The 22,529-nt window shown below is 37.6% G+C and overlaps 1 protein-coding gene across 1 annotated transcript in view; it reads left to right on the top strand.

Annotated features, from left to right (window-relative positions):
• Ifnar1 (interferon alpha and beta receptor subunit 1) overlaps positions 1 to 22,529 on the top strand; it is a 29,983-nt gene that overhangs the window by 3,947 nt on the left and 3,507 nt on the right. Inside the window, exons 2-10 of the mRNA XM_026393587.2 lie at positions 5,369 to 5,492; positions 8,914 to 9,092; positions 10,998 to 11,155; positions 11,273 to 11,414; positions 12,294 to 12,408; positions 18,478 to 18,677; positions 18,787 to 18,929; positions 20,984 to 21,134; positions 21,811 to 21,956. Coding sequence (XP_026249372.1) covers positions 5,369 to 5,492; positions 8,914 to 9,092; positions 10,998 to 11,155; positions 11,273 to 11,414; positions 12,294 to 12,408; positions 18,478 to 18,677; positions 18,787 to 18,929; positions 20,984 to 21,134; positions 21,811 to 21,956 — 1,358 coding nt within the window. The remainder of the gene's footprint in view (positions 1 to 5,368; positions 5,493 to 8,913; positions 9,093 to 10,997; positions 11,156 to 11,272; positions 11,415 to 12,293; positions 12,409 to 18,477; positions 18,678 to 18,786; positions 18,930 to 20,983; positions 21,135 to 21,810; positions 21,957 to 22,529) is intronic.

Below are 22,529 nucleotides of genomic sequence, written 5' to 3' on the forward strand. Positions count from 1 at the left end.
ACCAGTTCCAAAAGCTTCTGAATCACATGGTTATATATAGTCACTGCAAAAACCCCACTCTTGGTACCAATTTTCTGTATTAGTCAACTTTTTGTCACTGAGACTTAAAATAGGAAATATTTATTTTGGCTCATGGTTTCAGAGGTTTTCAGTCCATCATTGGCTGGCTCCATTGCTTTGGACCTGAGGTGAGGCAGAAAATCATGGCATCAAGGATGTGGTAGAAGACAACAGCTCACTTTATGGCAGCCAGGAAGCAGAGAGAAAGGAAGGAGAAAAGATCTATCCTTCCAGGGTATTCCCCCCAATGAACCACTTCCTCTCACTAGGCCCCACCACCTTCAGCTTCAGCCATTTGCCAATAATGCTATTAAATATGAATTCCTCAGGGCTGGGGTTGTGGCTCAGAGCTAGAACGCTCCCCTACCATGTGTGAGACATCAGTTTCAATCCTCAGCACCACATAAAAATAAAATAAAGATATTGTGTCCACTTGTAACTAAAAAATAAATATTTTTTTAAAATTTTTAAAAATATATGAATTCCTCAATTCTTTCATCCATTGATGACTCAGAGCCCTCATATTGCAATGACTTCCCAAAATCCTACTTATGAACATTGCTACATTGGGGACCAAGCCTTCAACACATGACCCTTTGGGGGACATTCCAGATCCTAACCATAATAATAGTAAACTCCACTGGCCAGAGTTTAGTAATTCATGCTGGCAGTCCCAGAACTAGGGAGACAGGCAGGAGGAGCACCTGAGCCCACGAGCTCGAGACCAGCCTGGGCAACATACACAAACAACAACAAAAGAGATTAGTGTGAAAGGTTATAAGCAGCCAAAAACATGAATAAATGCCCATTTATACATTTTGCATGCTAGAAAGGTAAAATAAATTTTATTAAGAAGAGATTGCTGATGCACAGCAGAATCTAGGAAAATTGAAATGTTGTTTGATAACTATTATCTCCAAGTTCATGTTCACTTTCTAATAAGTTTTTTGTTGGTCTCCCAAGTGCCAAGGTGACTCTAACTCTAGGATCTCCTTCATTTAGCAATAGAAGGATTGCAACCTTGAGTACATCCCTGAATCTCCCCTTCACATTTCCTTTGCCTCTCTCAAGGCCTAGAATTTCTTGAATTAGAGTATTCTGAACAGTATACTATAAATATTACAAACACCACCAGATATTTTGTTAACCCCTGTAAATCCAACTACTACCTGTTGGCTGCACAAAATCTATAAATTCCAACAAATTGGATAGGAATCAAGTTAAGAAAATAAGGGATAAAGAAATTTGTTCTTGTTAAGGGATAGAGTTGCAAAGATTTTTAATATCAAACTTAAAATTGAGGTGGAAAGACCTGATTACCCATTTAAATTCTTTAAATTAAAAAAAAATTAAATGTTTTCTCAGAGTTTCCTCACCTGGCACTGTGGCATACACCTGTAATCTCAGCAGCTCTGGAGGCTGAGGTGGGAGGATTGCAGGATCAAAGCCATCCTCAGCCATTTAGCGAGGCCCTAAGCAACTCAGGGATACCCTGTCTCTAAATAAAATTCAAAAGAGGGCTGGGGATATGACTCAGTGGTTGCCTGCCTGCCCCAGGGTTCCATCCCTGGTACCAGGAAAAAAAAAAAAAAAAAGGTCTCCTCTTTTGGCCCCATACCATGTCTAACTTTAAAATAGAAGAAACAATCCCAATAAAAAATGTTCTACAAGGACCTCTGTGGTAAAAATACAATAAATAAATCCACCTGTAAGGAAATAATATAATTGTAGAAATAAACGCTAAACAATATTAAATTTATCAGAAATAAAAGGTAATTTTTAAAAATTAGAGCTTCCAAGTAAATTATCTTTATATTTAAGAAATTTCTGGAAGCCCAGCTGATTATCCTGAAACACACAAATGTAGTATGATGCTATATAAACCCTGCCTTTAATGGTTTGAAATGTGTGTTTCACACAGAGAAGCAGTTGGTAAAAATATGTATTTGGGGGATTCTGGAAATATAACTGAGTAGAAAGCAAAAGGGTCTCTCTGCTCCCCACACAGTTGGACCGGCGTACTCTGTCTGGTGTGACTGTTTCAGAAGTCTGGAGTATATTTTGAAGGCTTACAACATCAAGGGAAAAACTTAGATGAACAGAGGTATCTATATTAATATTAGTAAAAATGTACTTCACACTATTGTTGACATAAAATAATGATTCTCCTTTAAATGAAGTAAGAAAATAGTTTATTCTAAGCCATATATGAGTGACCACGATCTGGAAACACGGGTTCAAGTTACCCTGAATGACATGTTTCTCTGAAGTTCAAATGTTACTTGAACTTTTATAGCCACAGAACAAAGTCATAAATCAATAATGCATTCATTTACTACATTGGCGGGGACATTGCACAGGCAGGTTAAGGGAAAAGGGAAACTCTGACCACTGGACTGGGGTAGTATCTTGCAGCATTCTTGACCAGAAGATGAGTCAGGTTGGGGAGCTGTTCTTTTCCCTAAATGTTATGAGGTGAGATATATATATATATATATATATATATATATATATATATATATATATATGAAATCAGAAGTAAGGGCTCGTTTTCTCAAGGCCCTGGGGCAGCCTTTACCTCAAGCCCCACACCCTTGCCTCATCTCCTTTCAGGAGAGAGAGCTTGCCTGTGTCATGTACTTACTTAAAGAGTTCCATTGTAATATAGGTTTTTTCTTCCAGAAATGCCTAATTTCACACAAGAAAAGTTACAAGAGACAGATATTATATTTTAATTAAAGCTTCAATACAGCCAGGAGACATAATAGTTATGCAGATTTGTGTACCTCATGGCAAACCATCAAAATACCTGAGGCAAAAACTGGTGGAATTGCAGGGAGAAATAGACAGTTGTACAATAATAATTGGAGACTACAATATTTACCCCTCTTGAAAATGAATAGAACGACTAGACAGAAGATAAGGAAACAGAAGACACTATCAATAAAGTAAAAAGTCAACCTACAAATGGGAGCAAATATTTGCAAAGTCTGTATCTGATAAGGAATTGATACCCATGATATATAGAAAGTTCCCAAAACTCAAGAACAAAGTAACCTAATTCAAAAATTACCAAAGGAGTTGAATAGATATTTCTTCAAAGAAGATGCACAAATTAAAATATGCTCAACATTGCTAATTGTTAAAGAAATACAAGTTGAAACTACAAGATTCTACCTCCCACTCCTTAGAAAGGCTATTATCAAATGAGTAAATGTTGGTGAGGCTGTGGAAAAACTGGAAGCCTTGTGCACCGTTGGTGGGAAGGTAAATGGTGCAACTGCTATAGAAAGTATGGAGGTTCTCCAAAGAGTGAAAAATACAATTATTTGAAGATCTAGTGATTCCACTTCCAAATGCATTCCCTAAAAAATTGAAAACAGAGTCTCCAAGAGATACCTGTATATCCATGTTCATAGCCACATTATTCACAATAGCTAAAATGTGGAAACACCAAAGTATCCATCAATGAATGTATAAGCAAAATGTGGTATATAAACAATTGAACACTGTTAAGCCTTTAAAGAAGGGAAATTCTCACACTTGCTCCAACACTGACAAATCTTGAAAACCTTGTAAGTGAGATAAGTTAGCTGCAAAAAAGGAAATACTGTATTATTACACCTGTATGAGGTATTTAGTCAAAATCTGAGAGATGGACAGTAGAATGGTTGTCAGAGCTGGGCCATTGGGGAATGGGGAGTTATTGTTTAATGGGTATAGATATTCAATTCTCCAAGATGAAAGGAGTTAGGAACATGGGTGGTGATGGTTGCAGTGTTATCAATATATTTAACGCTTACTGTTGAAGATGGTAAGTTTCACGTTATGTGTATTTTACCACAATTTTTAAAATTGGAAAAAGTATATTCTGCACTCAACAAGTATTTGAGAGCTGAGAACATCTACTGAAGTGTGAAATTGAGTGGTGCAGATTAAATGACATGAGTGTAAGAGAACAGCAAGATCAACATGAGCCGCAGTGTTCAGGGAAGTTTCTCTAAAGGGATCAAGAACTGGGTCTTGGAGGATTTGGGTCATCAGAAAAGAAGAGAGGTACACTGCAAATTGGAGGGGCCACAAAGGGAAATTGAGGAAGGAGGTAATCCAATTGGTAAAAGATATTTATTAGTAGTAAAAAATAAGGAAAGGGGGCTGGGATAGTGGCTCAGTAGTAGAGCATTTGCCTAGCATGTGTAAGGCACTGGGTTCGATTCTCAGCACCATATATGAATAAATAAAATAAAGGTCCATTGAAAACTTAAAAAATATATTTTAAAAAAATAAGGAAGGTTCATAGATGGGAATCCTCAGAAATAAACAGAAAACCTCAGTCAACATATTCAGAAGTTGAGAAATTTTTAGGTTCCTGAGGGGCTCAGCTGACACAAATATTCATCTCTGTCTCTCAGTTTTGTTATGTGAGTTCTGAAAACAGCTGTCAACTTTGAAATCACATCTGTTCAATTCTCCATCAGAATATGTGAAGCATCTATCTCTGAAAAGGATGTGAAACCAAACTGAGGCTGTTAAACGGTTGAACCTTGTGTTTCTGATGTCAGTATTACTTCTGAGGCCAGAGTTTTTTTCAGTTAAAGGACACATTTTTTTTTATGGATGGAAAACTTAACCTTTTTTCCAGGTCTCTCAGATGGAGAAATATAATTAACACACTCCCATGCTGAAAGCAAACATTAGGTTTTAGATTTATTAAATATAGCAGCTCACCCTCACCTTACCCACAGTTTTCCTTTCCATGGTCAACCAGGGACTGAAAATATTAAGTAGAAGTTTATAGAAATAAGCAGTTTATAAGCTTGAAATTGTGTGTCACTTAGAACATTGTAATGAAGTATCACTGCAAGTTGCCTGGGTCAGGAGTATCTGTCCCAACATATTCCTTGGTGGACTTTTGCTCCGGCATAGTCTACCAGTTACTCTTACTTTACTTAATAATGACCCCAAAGCACAAACTTTTATTACAGTGTTGTTGCAATTGTTCTATTTTTGTTAGTATTGTTAATCTCTTACTGTACCTACTTCATAGATTAGACTTTACCACAGGGGTGTGTGTGTGTGTGACAAAGAGGTAGGAGCAGAAAATGGACTGTATAGTGCTCAATTCCATCTTCAGTTATTTCAGGCCTCCACTAGAAATCTTGCAATGCAACCCCCATAGATAAGGAGGAAGTATATAATACTTGTTTAAATATATTCACTCTTCAATTACGGATGTGAAGGGAAGAATAACATTTTTAAAAATATCTGTATAGCATCTACATAATTTTGTTTCTGATTGTCTTTATAGGTGAAAAAAATCTACAGCCACCTGAGAATATAGAGGTCTACATCACGGATGACAACTTCACCCTGAAGTGGAACAGCAGGATTGAGACTATTGAGAATGTGACCTTTTCAGCAGTTTACCAAATGTAAGTGACTCTACTTACTGATTTGCCAGAATGGTGTGGATAATATTTATGATTTTCCCATATTTTTGTTGGTACATTATAATTATACATAATGGTGGGATTTGTGTTATGTTTGTGCATGCATACAATGTAACAATATAATTTAGCCAGTGTCATCCCCAGTATTTTCCCTTTCCCTCACCCCAGTCCCTTTCCTCTATATTACTGATCCACCTTTGATTTATCTGAGATTCTCTCCACCTTCCTATTCCTTTTTTCCTCTCAATATTATTATAACTTTATCACCATAATTTCAGGTTTGGGAAACATTTTTTTTCATGTATTAGAAATTTTCTGTCTACATAGTATTTGTAATCCATTTCTACAAATAGAGACTTAGTCAAATTTATCTTTGAAGCAAAAGAGATTTGAGATGAGTGTGGTAAAGGCTTTTCTAGCCCACAACTACCTCATACTTTCTCTGCTCTGGATATTCTGTGAAATCTATGTAAGTGTCTGAACTAGAGCATGCCTTGAGGATATGAGAGAGTACCCAAAAAGGCTAATCCAAGGTCTTGGAATAAGTAACCAGACCTCCTATGGTCAGATTTTCCTATGATCTCCATCATACACAATATTTTAAATTCAGATACAGTTTATAAACTATGTTGGACTCTATTGAAGTTTCAGGGTCTCTTTCTTGGTACTATCTTTCTGTTTCATAGTTGCCAAGAGGGTAGGCAGGCAGGGCTTATGGAGAAAATGTTTACAGAAGGGGACCCAGCTCAGGACCTATAGCCCTGGGCCTTTCATCTGGTGTCAGCACTCTGTCTGCTAACTGTGGTCCACTGTCCAGGCAGGAGAAGACAGTGAAGAAGCAAGGGGTTAGGGCCTTCAGAACCAGGGTCCCACCACTTCAGCCACAGCCATGACATTGTGGTTCTCCAATTATTAAAATTGGAATAGCTGAGATTATGGCTCAGCAGTAGAGCGCTCACCTAGCACGTGCAAGGCCCTGGGTTCAATCCTCAGCACCACGTATGAATAAATAAATAAAATAAAGGTATTGTGTCTAATACAACTAAAAAATAATATTAAAAAAAACTGGAATAGCAGTCTGACAGCTTTGAAATTATGTGTATGTCTGCGTATGTGCACATAGACATTTTTATCTCCAGAGATTTTCTTTAAATTGAATTTTGCTACCAGTTTATTCTTTAATTCAGAATCTTCTTATGAAACGGTTGCCTGAGGTATAGAGGGGTCATTTCAGGTACGCTTATAATGAAGAGCAGGGGGCCATTGCTCTCACACCTGCATTCCTTCTCACATTGCTTATGCCAGATGCTCTAGTTCATCATAATCTTTGACCCTTCCACTCTAACTTTTGCATCAAATGATTTTTTCAGTGTATTCTTACCCTATTTTGTTCTGCTAATTTACAAACTACTCTCTTTGCCGAAATATGTCAGAATATACATTTGGATTGGTGTAGTGTAGTGCAGTGTAGTGTAGTGAGGACTCGAGCCAGGCTACTTGCATTGAAACCCATCTTCTGCAAATTTTCTGACTAAAACATCAGTGTGTGTAACTTCTATCTAAAATGGATTGTGATGTATGTAACCTGCAGCACTCATTGTTTTGTTATAGTTAAAGCTTCGTCCCAGGGTTTCATAAACTGACTTCCAGACCACTCACATCGTATAATCGAATCAAGCCTTTATTGAAGCACACCGGTGGCGGCTGACCAGAACATAAAGCTGTTCCCCTGAACAGCCCCGTACAATTGCAAGGGCACTCCTTATGAGCCTGAAAACCGCAAAAGGGATGTTCAGGGAGTCTAGACAATGCAAGCCAGCCAGGTTACAGAAGCGGGACAGTGCAGTCTAGCGGAGGGAAGCCTAACGAATCACAATTAGCCCAGTCACCCCAGTTACAGAAACAGAGCCCCGTTACCCTAGTTACAGAAACAATACCCCATTAGGTAGTTTTGTGTTCTTAAAGATTTCTATAGCAAAAGGAAAAAAAAAAACATCTTGCCCCAGTCATAACTCTTCTACTTGGCATGGTTGTTTTACAGGATGAAGTCATAAAACAAAATGGAGTCACATTTGCTCCTACTATCACAGTTTCAGTCAATAAATACTGGATGCCTTCTATGCTAAGCACTTATTCTGAGTGCCCAGAAGACCTCAGTGAACAGGAGAAGTAAAATAGCTCTCTTTCACAAGTTACATTGTGAAACTGCTTTTATGGAATGAATCTTACATTGGTTACATACTCACATTTCACATTGAATTCTGTTCTGATCTAATTGTTGGAGATGATAAAGATTTTTTAAGAAAGTATAAAGATAGCCTTTACTGAAATAGTTCTCTTAAGTGCAAAAGCATTTTAATAAAAGTTTTACTGCATTTTCTAAAGAGAAAAGAAGATAAAGAGTGAGCATGGACCAAAACCATATTAATATATTTATTTATTTGTTATTTTTACCAGTGCTGAGAATGGAACCTTGGCCTCATGCATCCTAGGCAAGTGTTCTACCACTGAGTGACACCTCTAGCCCCTGCCCCCTTTTAAAAAAGAAGAATCCATTCTCAAATCGTAAAAACCTTTTTGGTTGACTAGTTCCACTGAAGGAAATTGTTCATGCTAACATTTTAAGTTTTTTTGTTTCTGGTGGTATAATAAAAGAAATGATGAAGACCAGGAAGCAGAGGAGTGATTTGGTTTGGGAAAGGGCAAAGGAAACCCCTAAACCACATTGATGTGTAAGGTCTGCCTTAGGACAGGTAATCTATCTATAGAAGAACAGAGGGGATCATCAAATCCAGTTTTCAATTAGAAGATCCAAGAACAGAAAGTGAATTGCCAGAAGTCATACAACTGTCCTTTACAAAGCCAGCCAAAATCTGCTTTTGACTTATGGGTTATGCATATCTCTGCTTCCATGAAATATTAATGCAGCCACCCATAAAATTATATTATAGAACCTTATTAAAAATCAATTATATTCTGGGCACGGTGGCACATGACTGTAACCCCAGCAGCTCGGGAGGCTGAGGCAGGAGATTGCAAGTTCAAAGCCAGCCTCAGCAAAAGTGAAGCTCTAAGCAACTCAGTGAGACACTGTCTCTAAATGTAAAATACAAAATAGGACTGGGGATGTGGCTCAGTTGTCCAGTACCCCTGAGTTCAATCCCTGGTACCAAAAAAAAAAAAAAATCAATTATATGTCTGAATGATTCCGTTTTATATGTAGTAGCTTGGTTTATAGGTATTGGAAAAGAGTGGAAGGGCACATACTAAAATGTTAACAGGACGTGAACTCAAGTAGAGGAAATAATGTCTTAAGCTAGCTTTAACATTAGTAAGGGGAAAATGTATTTGACGCTATTTTATCTGACATGTGCTGATTCATTCCCTTGCTTTTCACTTAAAGACCTGAGGTGGATGACTGGATGAAATTGCCTGGCTGTCAACACATTGTGGTCAACAAATGCCACTTTTCTCCTCTCAGTTCAGATGTTTATGAAGAAGTTAAATTGCGAATAAGAGCAGAAAAAGGAAATGACTCTTCTTCATGGAGTGAAGTTTACTCATTTATACCATTTGAGGAAGGTAAGAAAAGTAAAAGTTGCCATCCGAATTATATTATATTCTTCAGTAAATGTTGCCAGAATAGTTCTCTTTCCAAACCTATTGATTTGCAAGATGTAAAATCTCCTATTATTAAAAGAACAACAATGCCTTTAAATCGCTTTCTTCCTTCTGCTCTGGCCCCATTTTATGCTTGCTTGCTTGCTTTCTTTCTTTCTTTTCTGCTTTCTTACAGTAGTAGTTCTCAAAGTATGGGTTTATCATTGTTTTTTGGTTTTGTTTTGTGGTATTGAGGATTGAACCTGGGAGCATTCTGCCTCTGGGCAGTTTCCCCATCTCGTTTTTTTAAAACGTTATTTTGAGACAGGATTCACTAAATCATCCAGGCTGGCCTCAAGCTGGCACCTCTTGCCTCTCTAGTAGAAGGGGTCCTGAGACCAAAAAAGAAGCACAGCCCTGAACCAAACAAAAGAAAATGGTCTGCACTCCCTGTCTGTGCTTCATTTTCCCCATTCCCTCATCATCCCTTTCCCTTTGAGCCTTCTTCCTCCTTGCAGTACTAAACTCATTCTTCTCAAGGTCACGAGCGACCTCCACGTGCAGGTGAATTTCCAGTTCTCTTCCAGGTCAGTCACCTGGTGGTGCACGGATGTGGACTTCTCTACAGCTCTCTAGAAACACCTCCTCTTCTGGATAGAAGGCATTTCTAGGGCACTTCTCCTTCCTGGTTCTCCTGCCCACTGGTTGTCCACTGACAGTTGTTTTACTCCACCCAGACTTTAAATGTCAGACTGCAGGGGCCAGTCTTTGAACTTCTTCTCTGCTCACTCCAACAGTAATCTTATAGCTTTCCAGATCGATTGTCTGTATGCTCTTGTCTCACAAAATTGTTTCTCCAGCCACATTCCTTTAGACTTGTATCACCCTCTGACCTTTAGACTTGTATCACCACCTTTATTCAACACCTCTGGATGTCAAAAGTCATTTCACATTTAAAATAGTCAAACAGAGCTCTCCGTCCCCCCTTAAAACCTGCTCTTTTCCTGCAGTCTTTACCATCTCAGTTAACATCAGCTGTGTCTTTGTTCACACAAGAGCCCAGAGTGATCCTTGACACAGCTTGTCTGTCAACACATTCTGATTCGTCTTCAAAGTATACCTGACTTCCCTCCCTTCCAGCCTGAAAACCAAGCCACTTTCATTCTTCACTTGATTTCTTACTGGTTTCCTTGCCTCCTCATATCTTAACAGGATGCTCTTTCTAAAACCTGAGTCACATCTTGTTTTTTAACGATCTTTTTTAAATATATTTTTTAGTTGTAGTTGGACACAATACCTTTATTTTTTATTTATTCATCTTTATGTTTGCTGAGGATCAAACCCAGGGCCTCGCATGTGTGAGGTGAGAACTTTACCTCTGAGCCACAACCCCAGCCCCTGAGTCACATCTTGGTACTCCTAATCTTAGCCCTCAGATGACTTCATGGACTACTAAGGCTTCGAAGTTCTTCTTTCACATCTAGCCTCTAGCCTCCTCCCAAATCTGTTTCAACCACTCCCAGCCATTCTAGCAACTTCATTGTCTCCTGAAAAAGTTAAGCTCATTCCCATCCTAGGGGCTCAGCCAGGGTGACTTTTTCCCTAGATATTTGTATGACCACTCCATTACTTTATTAAGGCCTCAGCTCAAATGTATCTCTCAAGAGATATGCTAACTAGCATATCTAAAAGAGCACTTCCAACCATTCTTCATCCCTTCATATGACTTTATTTTTCTTTATAGCACATGGCATTTCATATGTTAGTTTATTTGAGTTTTTTGCCATCTCCATGAGAGTGTAGATCCTCTGTTTTGCTCTGTTGGGGACACAGTACTTGTTGACCTGACATTAAAGAAGTGTCATAGTAATTGTCTTGTTCCTACAGCTCAAATAGGTCCTCCAAAAGTACATTTAGAAGCTGAAGATAAGACAATAACAATACACATCTCTCCTCCTGGGACAGTGGACAATGTTATGTGGTCTTTGGATGTTTCAGCCTTTACATATAGCTTAGTTATATGGAAAAACTCTTCAAATGTGGAAGTAAGCATTTTTTTTTTACCTTTGTTAATATGAGAGAAAAAATTAGGTGAATTAATTGTAAAATTTGTCTTTATACTTTTATGAAGAATAGACCTCTTTTTTTTTTCTTAATTATAGGAAAGGATTGAAACAGTTCATCCTGGAGATAAAATTTATAAACTCTCACCAGAGACGACTTATTGTTTAAAAGTTAGAGCAAAACTACATTTGTACAACAAAAATGGTAGCTATAGTCCAGTATATTGTATAAATACCACAGGTAAGGAGAACCTTTTGCTTTAGAACTATTAACTATATTTGGCAATATATTTATTTTGGAATTTTTCCCATAGTCACTGAACCATGTGTTATATGATGGTTTAATAGATATTAACACAAAAGCATTATAACAGCATTTATATAAGTTAAAAACATTATTTGGGATTTTTGCCTCAAGTAAATAAATAGTACTGAAAATTAATTATACTTAAAAGTCCAAATATTTTATAATGACAAAATGTTTTTTACTTGCTCAAAATCCATAGAAAGGGGAGGTAGTTGATAGTAGAATGGTTAGTCTTCCAAAAAGGTATACCTCTAAATGAAATGTGAAAATATAGCATCCTGTTATATCTAGTCTTTGATATCTTGCCAATAATTAAGTTCAAGAGTGGGAGATTAGAGTTGTTTATTATTTTAATTATAAACTTAACACACTTTCTTTCCTAAAAATCAAAACAATGCAGAAGAGTTTAAAGTGAGCTTTTCCTCTCTTGCTCTCTTACCCCTAACTCTGTTTCCCAAAGGTAAGCATTGTTAGCAGTGCATATATATACTTCTTTTTAGGACTTGTAAGATGTAATTTAGGGGTTTTGTTTTCAAATTAAAAGAGAATCCTGATGCATATGTTTATTTTATAGCTTGCTTGTTTAACCCAATATGGTGAGGATAACTTCTGTATCAGTACATACAGATCTATCACAGTCTTTTAAATGGCTGCTTAGTATTTCATTGTGTGAATGTACACCACAGCTTAGTTGTTACCTTAATGATGAGATGTAATCCTTTTATCATTTTGCCCATGCTGTTAAAAATTTTGCCATATATTCTTTAACTAGAGTAAAATCGCATGCGATTTAATATATGCTTTGGTTTCTAGCTGAAAATAAGCTGCCTGCACCAGAAAATTTAGAAATCAGTGCTGATAATGAGAACTATATTCTGAAATGGGATTATGCATATGTGAATGCGACCTTTCAAGTTCAATGGTTCCAGTAAGTTCTTTTCCATAAACTTCCTTTTTCCCAGTGTGTTTTGATTATTCTTTCTTGCCACTTTAGCTACCTGAAACTCCTTGCACCTACAGTGACTGACTGAGAAGTAGGCATGACACATTGGAAATTTGGGGGATTTAATTATAGCCCTAGCTATGCCCATAACTAGCTGGTTGATGTTGAGCTCATGACTTAACCTTGTGGGCCTCAGTGTCTTCATCTGTTACAAAATGGGTATGTTCTAATTCCTAGGGTTCTTACTGGCTCTTTTTGTAGATAAGTGTGACTTTAGTAGCTTTTCTTTCTTTCTTTTTTTTTGGTGCTGGCCGTGGAACCCAGGGCCTTGTACATGATAGGCAAGTGCTCAACCATTGAACTACACCACCCACCCTAGTTTCATGTATTATTTCCTCAATCAGGAATGCTTGATTTTTGACCCCGACCTTTTCTTCAGAGCTCACTTTTCCCATAAGTGTTTGAAATTTTTTCAAGCTACTCACTTCAGTCTTGTTCAAAAAGTTAACCCTCCTATTTTCTTTAGTGGTTTTGCTGAATTTTTATGGTGATCCATTAGTGGGAAATTAAAGAAAGTTGAAGAGAACAGATTTTTTTTCCTCTTTATTGGCAAATAATTATACATAACAGTGAAATTTGTTATAATATATTCATATGTGCACACAATAATCCAGTATAATTTGAACAATTTCATTCCCCATTACCTCCCCTTTCCCTCTCCTCCTTCCCCCAATCCCCTTCTTCTATTCTACTGATCTCCCTTCAATTTTTTAAAAATTTGTTCTAATTGATTATACATGACAGTAGAGTGCATTTTGACACATTGTACACAAATGGAACACAACTTCTCATTCCTCTGGCTCTATGAGATGCAGAGTTGCACCAGTAGTGTAATCATACATGTATATAGGGTAATAATATCTGTCTCATTCTACCGTCCTTCCCATCTCCACAGTCCCACTCCTCCCCTCACTCCCCTCTGCACAATCCAAAGTTCTTTTATCCTTGCCTACCCCACCTACCCCACTGTGGATCAGCATCTGCTTATCAGAGAAAACATTCAGTCTTCGGTTTTTGGTATTTGGTTTATTTCTCTTAGTATGATGTTCTCTAGTTCTATCCATTTACCTGCAAATTCCATAATTTTATTTTTCTTTAAGACAGAGTAATATTCCAATGTGTATATGTACCACATTTTCTTTATCCATTCACTTGTTGAAGTACATCTAGATTGGTCCCATAGTTTAGCTTTGTGAATTGAGCTGCTATAAACATTGATGTGGCTGTGTCACTATAGTATGTTGTTTTTAAGTCCTTTGAGTATAAACCAAGGAGTGGGATAGCTGGGTCAAATGATGGTTCCATTCCGAGTTTTCTGAGGAATCTCCATACTGCTTTCCAAAGTGGTTGCACCAATTTGCAGTCCCACCAGCAATGTGTGAGTGTACCTTCTTCCCCACATCCTTGCCAACACTTATTATCTCTTGTATTATTGGTAATTGCCATTCTGACTAGAGTGAAGAGTTTTGATTTGTATTTCTCTAATTTCTAGAGATTATGAACATATTTCCATATGTTTGTTGATTGATTGTATTTCTTCTGAAAAGTGTCTGTTCAGTTCCTTAGCCTATTTATTGATTGGGTTATTTGGGTTTTTTTTGTTTGTTTGTTTTGTTTTTTGTTTTTTTGGTGTTACGTTTTTTGAGTTCTTTGTATATCCTGGAGATCAGTGCTCTATCTGAGGTGCATGTGGTAAAGATTTTTTCCCATTCTGTAGGCTCTCTCTTCATATTATTGATTGTTTCCTTTGCTGAGAAGAAACTTTTTAGTTTGAATTCATTCCATTTATTGATTCTCGATTTTACTTCTTGCACTTTAGGAGTCTTGTTAAGGAAGCCGGGTCCTAAGCCAACAAGATGAAGATTTTGGGCCTACTTTTTCTTCTATTTGGCATAGGGTCTCTGTTCTAGTGCCTAAGTTTTTGATCCTCTTTGAGTTGATTTTTGTGCAGGGTGAGCGATAGAGGTTTAATTTCATTTTGCTACATATAGATTTCCAGTTTTCCCAGCACTATTTATTGAATAGGTATCTTTTCTCCAATGTTTGTTTTTGATGCCTTTGTCTAGTGTGAGATAACCTTATTTATATGGGTTTGTCTCTATGTCTTATATTTTGAACCATTGGTCTATTTTGGTGCCAATACTATGCCATTTTTGTTACTATTGCTCTGTACTATAGTTTAAAGTCTGGTATTATGATGCCTCCTGTTTCACTCTTCTTGTTAAGGATTGCTTTGGCTATTCTGGGTCTCTTGTTCCAAATGAATTTCATGAAATTCCAATTTCATGATTGTTTTTTTTCTAGTTCTGTGAAGAATATCATTGGGATTTTAATAGGAATTGCATTAAATCTGTGTAACAATTTTGGTAGTATGGCCATTTTGACAATATTAATTCTGCCTATCCAAGATCATGGGACATCTTTCCATCTTCTAAAGTCTTCCTCATTTCTTTCTTTAGTGTTCTGTAGTTTTCATTGTACAGGTCTTTCACCTCTTTTGTTAGATTGACTCCCAAGCTTACTTGGTTTTTGTTTTGTTTTGTTTTTGTTTTTGAGGCAATTATGAATGGGGTAGTTTTCCTAATTTCTCTTTTTTTTTCTTTATTTTATTTTTATGTGGTGCTGAGAATCGAACCTACTGCCTCATGCATGCTAGGCAAGCGTGCTACCACTTGAGCCACATCCCCAGCCCTTCCTAGTTTCTCTTGCAGTGGATTCATCACTTGTGTATAGAAATGCATTTGATTTATGGGTATTGATTTTATATCCTGCTACTTTGCTGAATTCATTTATTCTAGAATATTCTGGTGGAATTTTTGGATCTTCTAAATATAGAATTGTGTCATTGGCAAATAGTAATAGTTTGAGTTCTTCTTTTCCTATTTATATCCCGTTAATTTCTTTTGTCTAATTGTCTAGCTAGAGTTTCAAATACTATGTTGAATAGAAGTGGTGAAAAAGGGCATCCCTGTCTTGTTTCAGTTTTTCGGGGGAAAATTCAATGTTTCTCCATTTAGAATGATGTTGGCCTTGGGCTTATCATAGATAGCTTTTATAATGTTGAGGTATGTTCCTATTATTCCTAGTTTTTCTGTGTTTTGAACATGAAGGGGTAGTGTGTTTTGTCAAATGCTTTCTCTGCATCTATTAAGCTAATCATATGATTCTTGTCTTTAAGTCTATTGAGTGATGAATTACATTGATTTTCTTATGTTGAACCAACCTTGCATCCCTGGAATGAACCCCACTTGATCGTGGTGCACTATCTTTTTAATACGTTTTTATATGTGATTTGCCAGAATTTTATTGAAAATTTTTGTGTCTGAGTTCATCTGGGATATTGGTGTGAAGTTTTCTTTCCTTGATGTTTCTTTGTCTGGTTTTGGTGTCAACATGATACTAGCCTCATAGAATGAGTTTGGAAGGGTTCCCTCCTTTTCTATTTCATGGAATAACTTGAGGAGTTTTGGTATTAGTTTTTCTTTGAAGGTCTTGTGGAACTCGGCTGAGAATCCATCGGGTGAGAGAGCAGATTTCAACCTGGCCAAGTAGAAACTAGCCAATATGGATGAGGTCTTGATACTGCATAAATTAAATAACTGCATATAGTTTATATCGACTGGAAAATGTCAGGGGATGAATAGAGAAGGAGGAGAGAAGAGGGGAATCATAAGGAAGGAAAAATGGGTTTTGGGGAGACCGGGGATAGAAAGAAAGATAAATACTGAGAGCAGAAGAATAGAGGGACTAACAGCCAAAGGCAGGGAAAGAAAAGTGACAAGATGAGAAGGAAAGAGGAACAACAAGGGTGGAGAGGAGTCAGTGCTCATCTTCTCTCCTCTTTACTGTGATCCTGGAACCAAGGATGGCTAGTAGGAAGGGAGCACATCTGCATAGAGGGACACAGCCTCACCAGGAGACTGTGCAGTGACCTTTTGTGTCTACTCCACTTTCAGATCCATGCTAAAAAACAGGGCCACGGGATAGAGCTCAGTGATAGAGCACTTCCCTAGCGCGTGCAAGGCGCTGGGTTCAATCCTCAGCACCACACTAAAAAATAAATAAATAAAGATAAAAAATAAATAAATAAAGGTATTGTGTCCAACTACAACTAAAATATGTCTATATAAAAAAAATAGGGCCATGGAATAGAGAAGGAGAGGTGATGCCCCTGAGCTTCTCTTGGCTGCATGGCACACTGCACAAAGCACTGAAGAGGTTGAACAAAGGAGGAGGCCTGCGAGTCCAGAAACCTGCGGCAGTCGGCTGACACTACTCAGTCACATGTAGCTTAGGGCAGAGCAAACAAATTCTAGCAGTTATAGAAATCAAAAAAGTGAAAGTAGATAGGGCTGGAGAGCACAGAAGCCACTTGGAAGGAGGTCCAATAATAACAAGGCCTTGATGTGGATAAGTGGGTAAGAGAGGGTCACAGCAGGAGGGAAATCGGAGGAATAGGAAGAGACTTAGTGAGGTTGGTGGAGAATTCATTTTCTGTTGCTCTGTAGTGAATTACTATAGATTTGGCAGATTAAAAATAGGCATTTTATCTCAAAGTTTCTGTGTGTCAGTCCAGGTATGGCTTACCTGAGTCCTCTGCTCAGTAATCAGGGTGTTGCTAGGATGTAGCTTCATCCAGCTCAGGGTCCCGGGACAGGTCTGCATGGTGCCTCCTGGAGGCATCAGGGGAAGGGTCTGACCTCTATCCCCTCTTTTAAAGGATTCCCTTGAGAGATCAGGCCACCCAGCAGAGTGTCTCATTTGATTAACTCACAATTAGTGATTTGGGACCTTAATTCCATCTGTAAAATGCCTCTGCCAGATAATGTTACCTAATCCAGGGGGAGGGGGCCCAAAGCAGATTCACAGGTCCTGCTCACACTGGGGTGGGGGCCCATACAGGATATATGTGCAGAGGTAGGGACATTGGGGCCACCTTAAGATGCTGCCTGCCACTGTGGGGAGGTGTCCTACAGGAGCAGAACTCAAGGTGTGGAAGAGCCATGAGAGAGATGAAGTTGGTAGGATGGGAGAAGATGGGGCTTACTGTGGGCCATCCTGTGTATGTTTGTGAACCACTGGGACATGAGGTCTGTGTTTGAGGAAGGTGTGTATGGCTGCATCATATTTGGAACAATGGGCTCAGGTGACACTCAACATGAGGAAACGAGTTAGGAGGTTCTTGCAGTTCTAGGCCTAAACTGAGATGCTCTTTGCTGTTGGTTTGAGCAGCAGTTTCTTAGTCTCCCAGCCTTAGTTGGGTGCCTGTCCTTGGTTTAGACACAGTGTAGCCCTAGACCGTGCGTTTCTGTTCCAGCACTTACACAGGGGTGTGTACAAATGTGTTCAGCAACTGGTTGGTTCTCCTGAAGGGAAGAGCCCTATTTGGACTACTGGCTGAATTTTGTGATGATGGCCACTTTCAAACTACGAGCATCCTGTTCCTGAACATGAAGCTGGAAAGATAAGCACAGTTGGCACTGGTATATGGGATTTTTACCATGTAGATACAATAGACATAAAGAGCCTCAAGTATGTAGATGATAAAATATAGTAAAATCTCTGGGGCAAGATTCAGTTTAAATATGTATTATCTTTGTCTTTAATACATTTTTTTTTTAGTGCTGGGGATTGAACCCAAGGCCTTATGCATGTAAGGCAAGCACTCTACCAACTGAGCTATATCCCCTGCCCTTTAATACAATTCTTAATTGTAAGAGTATATAATTAGATTTTTAATAAAGGCTCTATTTAAAAACCATCTTGAAACATTCCTGGAATTATAGAAGTTGTTTTTGCACACAACACTACTCTGGAACAATCTTTACCTTTCTTTTGTAATGGATGGATGCATCTCCTCCTCTGTATCATGAGTTTCCCGAGGGTGTGGGAGCTGTTTGTGTGTCTTTAGCCTCTAACAGCATATTGTAAGTATTCAGTTCATACTTACTAAATTAATGTGTTTGAATTTAAAGAACATTTTTTGTCTTACAGTGGCTTTCTAAAAGTTATTCGTGGGACCAATTTACATAAATGGCAACAAATACCTAACTGTGAACACATCAAAACTACATATTGTATCTTTCCTCGAAAACGTCTCTCAAAAGGAATTTACTATCTTCGTGTACAAGCATCTAATGGAAATAGCACATCTTTTTGGTCTGAAGAGAAAAAATTAAATACTGGAATATACAGTAAGCCAATGGTTTTTTTCTTGAAATTATGATTTTTCAATTTGGTACGAATTCTTAAAATTGTTTTAAGATGTATAATTACATATTTATCTTTACAATTTTTTCCTAGTTGTTATACCTCCACCAGTCATTAGCATGAAATCCATTAATGATTCACTGCGTGTCTATGTCAATGCTGAAGAAGGGTCAGTGAAGCAGCCTTACCCTCTAATTTATGAAATTATTTTTTGGGAAAACAGTTCAAATGTTGAGGTAATTATACATAGTAAATTTTGTATTCAGGTAAATAAAGCTGAGTTTAAAATTTGGGGGAAAATATTAGACCCTAAAACTGTGTATTTAACTGTGTGCCTATTGTAGTATGAAGAATGTCAGCATTTTTCCATGTTTTTGTATGGTAGAGTTATGGATTACTTGCATCTGAGTCTCAGGTTGCTTTTAAAATAGATTCCTGAGCCCATTGCTGCTGAATCAGAACTGTTCCTAACACAATTCCTAGATGTTCATCTAGAGCAGGGCTTCTCTACGCCATTACATTGAGGCCAGATAATTCTTGTGACAGAGCCACCCTATGCTTTGTAGGATGCTTAGTAACATCTCTGAGTTCTACCCACTAGATGCCAGTAGTGCTCCTCCCAGTTATGGCAACCAAAAACATCTCTGAACATTGTCAAAAGTCCCCTGATGACACCTCCAAGGGAACAAAATTGGTTCTTAGGGGCAAAAAATATCATCATGGCTTGTGGCCCTCCTAGAGGAAAGCATGTCTCCAAAGTTCAACTTTATTTATTTGTGTTTAATTTCATGTTGGGGGAGGAATTTTTTTTAATTATCTAAAAAGTCTCTGCAGAGGAAATGTAGTGGAAAAAAAATGTTGAAAAACACTGGCAAACACTGCATTTCAGAACCACAGACAGAATTTGATAATGCCACATCAGGTTATACACACAATTCCTTGTGTAATTACAATCAAGGAATCAACTTCAAATACTCAATGTTGGTAAAGTCTGTAACTTTATTTTCTTTTGGAAACTAGAAGCAAATTAAAGTGACTCACATGCTTTCATTTTAGCTGTCTGACCATAGCTTAATTTAGACCATTGAGAAATAGCCATATAATTAATCTTGGGCAAGGTGTTTTGCCTCTTTGAAACTTTATTTCGTCTTCTCTAAAGTGGCAGTGATCATGGCAGCTGAATTTTATAAAAGGATATTTCTAAGATTTGAAAGAATATACATAGCACATTACTTTGACAAACTGTAGAGGTTCAGCCAATTGTAGTTGCCTCCCTATCCTGTACTGCAAACATCAATCATTATTATAAGAGAAACTCATTTATTGAATACTTAGAATTTATCAGGTATCATACTAAGTATTTTACATGAACTGCTCCAGTCATTCCTCAAAACAACTCTGCCACACTGTATATTCAGTTTCATTGTTGTGCAGCAGATACTTAGGATTGCATAGTCCCTGCCTCATTGATGTTGGGTCTTAAGTGTGCCAGCATGGCTTGGCTTGGCTCTCATGCTTCTCCTCTTTGTCAAGAGAAAGGCAATTTATCTAAATAGTCCATGGTCCAAGGAGGACAAGAGACTGGTGGGTTGGGAATCCTTGACCTTGGTGGGGGCTCCCCTTGTCAACCTGTAGACTGACTGAGAAAAATAAATAATTATGTTTGGAGCCACTGAATGCTAAGGTGGCTTCAATATTGTGGCAATAGCTGGCTAACATAGATAAGAGCCATAATTGTACTTATTTTACAGCTCAGAAAGTAAGGCACCAAGCAATGAAATAACCCCCACAAGGCCACACATCCATAACTGATACTTCAGCACAGGCAATTGAGGTCAGAATCCCTACCACTTGCCATTCTATCATTAATCAGAGGAATTACATTGGCAATTAAGCGAAACCAGCGTGTACTCATGAAAATAAATCAGAGCTACCTTAGGAATGTATCATATGCTTTTTGGACAGCAGCATTTTAAACTTTCTGATTTGGTTATAATGGGTTGTTCAAAACATATTTGTTTTCACTTGTTCTGTGGTTTCTCGGGTTTTGGGGGGTTTTTTGTTTGTTTGTTTGTTTTTGTAGTGCTGGGGATTGAACCCAGGGCCTCATGCATGTTAGGCAAGTGTTCTACCACTCAGCCCAACCCACAAATTTATATTTCTTAAACACACACCAACTAAGTGTTTGGGAGAGGCCGAACTTAAATTGAATATAAAATAATTCATAGATCTCCCCTGTCTGATTTCATGAGCTAACTAAACTTTATCAATGACTCAATTATTTTCATAGAGAAAATTCCTAAAAGAAAAAAAAGATTTTACTATTGACAACTTGCAACCGCTGACTGTGTATTGTGTCAAAGGAAGAGCACACTTTGTGGGGGAACAGTTGAATAAAAGCAGTATTTTTAGCAATACTGTGTGCGAGAAAACAAAACCAGGTGAGAATATCTTTTTTGTATCTTTTTTCAAATGTAACTAGACTTAATAAAATAATACATTGGAAATTGTAAAATATTTGCTTTTCACTACAAAAGGTAGATTTTCTGCATGTTCATTTCATGAATTACATGAATCAAAAGTAAACCTTCAAGATAAGTCTTTCAGTTTTAGCATTTTCAATTTAGTATTTTTAATGCTTTTATATTTCATCCAGTATCCACATAATGAATTTCTTTTTAATTGTTGCTTTTGGTATTTAATAAGACTATAAGTTTTTAATGTTTTACATAAACTTTAATGATTATGAAAACCAAGTAGTTCAGTTGTAATTTTTTTATGTGCAAGTGGTTTCATCTCATTTTGTAGAGTGGACTGGTAGAGGCTTAGTCACAGAATCTTTTTAAATTCTGCTAGTCACATGTTGTAGAAGGTCTGGAGAACTTTCCCCTGGTAGGGCCCATGTGTTGATATTGTCTTCTTCCACAAAAGACCTCTTAGATTAGTCCCCAGACAGTCTTTAAAGGTCAGGTTGTGCTGGTACTCAGTGTTACCAGAAATATTTTTAGAGGTATTATTTAATAGATTTTATATTTATCTTCATATGGCTAGTTTCATATCAGTGCACTTGTGTGTCCAAACATACATTGATACTAAACATCATTTATTTATCTTTAGGAAATTCTTATAAAATCTGGGTGATAGCTGGAATTTGCATTGCAGGAGTTTTTATTCTGTTTACCATGTATATTATGAAAACCCTCCTAAGGTGTTTCAATTATGTATTCTTCCCATCACTTAAACCTCCTTCCAATATTGACAAGGTACGTTACTCTTCTCTATCAACCTAAGAAATATATTTGATTTCAACAAAATGCATAAGTTTTCTTGATATCCAGAAAACAATACAGACTAATGTAGGTATTTTGTTCAAAGTTTCAGTAAATGAACTTTAGAATCAGTCACCTAATAACAGCACAGAAGTAAGATTTGTCCTTAATCTCCTGTTTTCTGGCAATTTGGCTATTATGGCATTTGTTTTACTATTTAAATTATTTAAATCTTTGGGATTCTTCACAATATATCAAAAAGAATTGTTCTATCCCTATAGAAAGTATATTCATTCCAAGAATGTAATCACAGAAGGTGGCATCATCAGAAGCACGAGTTTCCTTGTAGACACGTTGATGTTTGGCTTGGTGCTCCTGTAGAGGTGGCAAGGGTGCTGGGTGCTGAAGGCCCAGTAGCAGACTGCTTGGGGACAGTGTTCACCCAGGGCAGGGTTCAGGCTTGCTTTGAGAAGCAGTGTGGTGAAGAGCCCAGGTGCAGAGTTGGAATTGTGGTGAGCTGTGACACAGCCATGCTCACAAGCTATGTGAAGTTGAGTGAGTCACTTA

This window comes from Urocitellus parryii, chromosome 2 (assembly GCF_045843805.1).
Source record: "Urocitellus parryii isolate mUroPar1 chromosome 2, mUroPar1.hap1, whole genome shotgun sequence".
In the NCBI taxonomy this organism is placed as follows: Eukaryota; Metazoa; Chordata; class Mammalia; order Rodentia; family Sciuridae; genus Urocitellus; species Urocitellus parryii.